Source organism: Gadus chalcogrammus, chromosome 4 (genome assembly GCF_026213295.1).
Source record: "Gadus chalcogrammus isolate NIFS_2021 chromosome 4, NIFS_Gcha_1.0, whole genome shotgun sequence".
In the NCBI taxonomy this organism is placed as follows: Eukaryota; Metazoa; Chordata; class Actinopteri; order Gadiformes; family Gadidae; genus Gadus; species Gadus chalcogrammus.
This window is the reverse complement of record NC_079415.1, coordinates 1,962,843-1,967,340: the sequence shown is the minus strand read 5'-3', so window position 1 is coordinate 1,967,340 and position 4,498 is coordinate 1,962,843. Positions and strand designations below refer to the sequence as shown.

Sequence of the window (4,498 nt, the reverse complement as noted above, 5' to 3'; positions counted from 1 at the left end):
AGTTCACACTGAAAGCATTTTAGCAAGTCGTTTAAAGTGAAGCCACGTTTGCTTCTTTTGTTGCATCACGGTAGCCATAGCAAACAACTGCTTTTTGTTTGTTGAAGAGGAGAACGTTGTGCAATGCAGGTCGTTATGTAGAAAGCGTTATTTTTTCGGCTTTGCCACGGACCTAAATACACACAGACAGAAGGTTCCCCATTCGCTCTCTGCGAGACACTGTCCAGCCAGTTTGCTTTCACGTAAGCACACCTCATGTATTCACAAGCTTGAACATGCTGTAATAACCGGATTAAAAAGGTTGCTGAATCATACCGAAACACGAACGTGTGCGTGCCTTCAACCCAGTACGGTCCCATGGTACAAACAGAACACACTGCAGGCAAGTTCTGTAGTGTGTTCTGAACTGGAGACACAGTTAACTGGTTGAACTGGGTTAACTGTACATACTACAGGCAAAACCCAGTGCAAATTGCATGTTTTTTTTAATCACCAGAACGTTAACATTGTCAGTGCAACACCAGTTACCCTCAGGGCCCTCTCTAGCTGACACAACCTGATCTCTCCTCCACCCTTGGCCTGACTTATCGCGGCGTTCAGTTTGCATCTTCCCCAAAAACGTGGCTCAGATAACCATTTGCATTCCGTGTGTGTTACATCGTTCTGCAATAAAAATAAAAGCCCAGTTTGGATCGGAAAAACACTGCCCAAAAACTGGGCTTTATTTTTACTCCTGCTAGACTGCAGGAATAGTGGAAGCACTATAAAATTCCAGTAATTTAAGACTGTGGTTGCAAAAGAGCACACGAGGCCAAAACGCTTGGTTATCAGACCAGCCAAACATTGGATCCTCATAAACACGAGAGCGGATCATCCAAACATACTGAAACACAACACGAAGAGTTCAAGAGCCACGCAAGAGCCAGCACGACACAAAAAGGGGAGGGGGGGGAAAGTGACGTTAACAAGTCTGGACCGCAACGGAAAAAAAAGAGGAGGGCAGATCGAGAGGTGGACGGACCTCGAGTAAGGACGCTGGAACACTTTGGCTAACGCACGGGGGCTAAAGCCATGGCTCAACTAAATTCAGCAACAACATCATCCTCCATTACATAATCACAATAACTCCAATGACGAGCCCCCAAAGAAATTCCAAATGTCCGCCGGCCCCCCCCTTTGCCGGGCCTCTGGTGTGAACAGCGTGTCGGAGAGTGTGTTGTGTTGTGTTGTGTTGTACTCACAGGGGAGCCCTCCGGGGACCAGGCCAGGAACAGCCACTCGTAGCCCTGGGTGTTGGTGGTGTCCAGGCGGTAGAGCAGGTAGCAGGGCATGCCCTCGTCCAGCAGGGGCAGCACGTAGGCGTCGTACTCCTGGTCGAACCGCTTACACACCAGCCGGGTCTCCCCCAACACCAGTTTTTCTGCAGGGTCACATGGTGGCACGCACGCACACACACACACGCACACACACGCATGCACACACACACACACACACAGGGTTCAGACAAACCGCAGGGGAGAAACGCCGTCGGGAGGGCAGGTGTTTTGGTGGTAAATGGACTGTGTTTATTCAGCGCTTTGCTAACCAGTGGCCACTCAAAGCGCTTTACAACACTGCCTAACCTTCCCCTGTTCATGCACACGTTCACACACCGACGGCGGAGTCAGCCACGCAGGGCGACAGCCGGCTCGTCAGAAGCAGTCAGGGCGAGGCGTCTCGCTCAGGGACACCTCGACACTCAGCTAGGAGGAGCCGGGGATCGAACCGGCAACCTTCCGGGTACCAACCAAACCCACTCTACCTCCCGAGCCACACGTCGCCCGAGGTGGGTGGTGTCGATGGAGGAAGGGGAAGGGGGTCAGGCTTGGGGGGTGGTGTTTGTGTTTCACTCCTTTCCAGTCTTTGATGGATCTTGTTACGCACATTGAGGGGAAACCTGATATTGAACGGGGGATTGATACACTGAGCCAATCACAGATCAATGATTGCTTGGCCGGTCGCTACGGAAATCAGAGAGGGTCGCTGACCAGAGAAGACAGGGAACCACGGCATCTTCCGAGGAAATCTTTTTGAAGCAAGTTCGGTCTTTATGCTCGCCGCTATTCTGGAGAACACAAAAACTCGTGTGACGTTTGGCGAACACGTGCAGCGTTTCGCCCGCTCCGTGTCATCGCGGGCGGAGCCAACGGTCAGAGAGAGGGAAAAGCCCTGGAGGGAGAGCAGTCGCGCAACCTGTCAATCATTGTCCGACACGCCCTTAAATGCACACACTGTTTTCCTAGCGGCCTCAATCTAATAAGACAATAACAGCCTTCACCGCGTGGAACCGGTATCCGTCACAATGCACGCATTCAGACCGAGTTAGAGAGCGCCTAATGTGGAAAATTTATTATTGACCTGGGTACCTGCCCACTCCATCAGCCTCTGGCCAGACGGACTCAGCAGTTAGCCACCATTAGGATGCATCTTTAAAGCTATCTGTACCAGGCGTCGGCCATCCGGGACCAAGACCTTTGGACTACAACTGTTCCAGGTGGCTTCCTGTGGTTGGTTGGAGTGGATCTACAGGCCTTTCTCGGTCCACCACCGCTACTTCTGTATTTAAACATCTATGAAGGCTGCGACCCACAGCCAGAATCCGACTTTAAGGTGTCCCTACTTAATGTTTTGGGAGCGACGATGAAGAAAGCACATGAACACGTTTTAACCAGGAAATGTTTGCAGCCATGTTATTAATATTTAACTTTTTAATATTATTAATATTACATTGTTAATATTTAACCTACAGACCATTGTCAAAAGAAAGTCTCCTACATTGAGGCTTGTCAAAGATCTAACAGGCAAGTGCAGTATTTGTCAATACATGTCCGAATTGGCGAGTATCGTTGCTGTAGCCTTTCCCGGGAACATGGATCAACTTTCAACCAGTTTCATGACACACCTAGCCTAGCCTTGAGGATTTCAGACACCTCACTCCTTGGCTCCTTCTGCGTTTAATCCACAGCGATTCGAACCTCTGCTAGGAGAGACACGTCATCAACGAGGGATCAAGGCCTCTTCATCATGCGTATTGTCGACATTGGAGCTGGAACCAAGAGCCTCCACGTTTAGGAGTCGTGTGTCCCTTACCACAGGACTATCCATCCACAAGTGCTTTTCATCATCGCAGGATCCCAGCTTTATTACAAGGGTATAAGACTGGCCTCAGGCTCAGTCTTTCCAGTATATCAGTCCTATAGAAGGGTCCAGAAACCATTGCTGAGATCGGTCAGGCCGGCCAGGCTATGGCTAGCCAGCGTCTAGCGATGGTTGTCGGTGTGTGTTGAGCGATGTGGACGTGAAAGGCATCTCTTACCCCCGGCGATCACCACCTTGATGAGGCGGTAGGAGCCATTCCGCGCCTTGCTGAAGACATCCAGCACCTCCTCTGTAGCTGGAAGGACAGACAGACGAACACTTCAACGTTAATATTTAATTCAGAAAGATTTTTTTTTTTAAAAAGGCGAACACGCAAACCCCATCTTTTCTGAGTCTAACTAGTCTTATCACAAATATTAACTGACAGTGATGTGTTATTATCCTATTGTCCACCTTACAAAATGCAGATGAACGGTTACCCAACTAGTAAAAAAACTGCTCTTGGTCAAATATCCCCCTTCCCCCACCCCATACATACACACACACACACACACACACACACACACACACACACACACACACACACACACACACACACACACACACACACACACACTGACACACACACACACCCCTGTCTCTCTGGATCGGTGAATCTCTGGCGCAAAATAGGTGACCCGAGCATAACAGACACGTTGTTACATAAACATTGATTTCACAGACGCATCAGCATCATCATCATGGTTGTCCTAAAAAATACGTAGGCTGCAATCGCTCCGCGGCCTAATGACATGAAATATGATGGATACATACACAGCGTGATGGATGATCGTGTCTAGGACAGACATCGCAACTTCAAGTGTTTTGACACACACACTGCGCGCAATAACTACGCGATGACCATATTCGTCCCGGACGCAGCGCGGATGCACTTGTCACGCATTGTTCCCCTCAATCTCATACGCGCCCTGGGAAGAATCAACCACATCGGTGGGCGAATAAAGACGTGTTGTAATTTTTTTGATATCGGATGGGACTAAAACCCAAAACAACAGGTTTCAGTACCACTGCTCAACTCGACATGACGTTCTTCGTGTTGTTGTCGGGGATACATTTTTTTTTTTTTCTGCAGACAGCATCATCCAAACATCTCCTCACATTTCCAAACAAATGAATCGGGGCTTTACCTTGAATGCCAGTTTGATGGGACATTTTCGTCGTGTGATCTCGCAGAGCCGCCGGAGAGAGGAGGGGGAAGACAGGAGCAGACGAACGAAGAGAAGACGGAACCGAACTACAGCAGACAGCCTTCCCCTGGCGTGACGTCACGCCGTGATTGAGACATTTCATTCACTGCGTT

At 49.4% G+C, this 4,498-nt stretch overlaps 1 protein-coding gene across 1 annotated transcript in view; it reads right to left on the bottom strand.

Annotated features, from left to right (window-relative positions):
* LOC130381595 (twinfilin-1-like) overlaps positions 1 to 4,498 on the bottom strand; it is a 14,931-nt gene extending 10,433 nt beyond the window's left edge. Inside the window, exons 1-3 of the mRNA XM_056589267.1 lie at positions 4,326 to 4,498; positions 3,356 to 3,433; positions 1,242 to 1,420 (exon numbers count right to left, since the gene is read on the bottom strand). Of these exons, the coding sequence (XP_056445242.1) occupies positions 1,242 to 1,420; positions 3,356 to 3,433; positions 4,326 to 4,488 (420 nt within the window). The 5' untranslated portion in view covers positions 4,489 to 4,498. The remainder of the gene's footprint in view (positions 1 to 1,241; positions 1,421 to 3,355; positions 3,434 to 4,325) is intronic.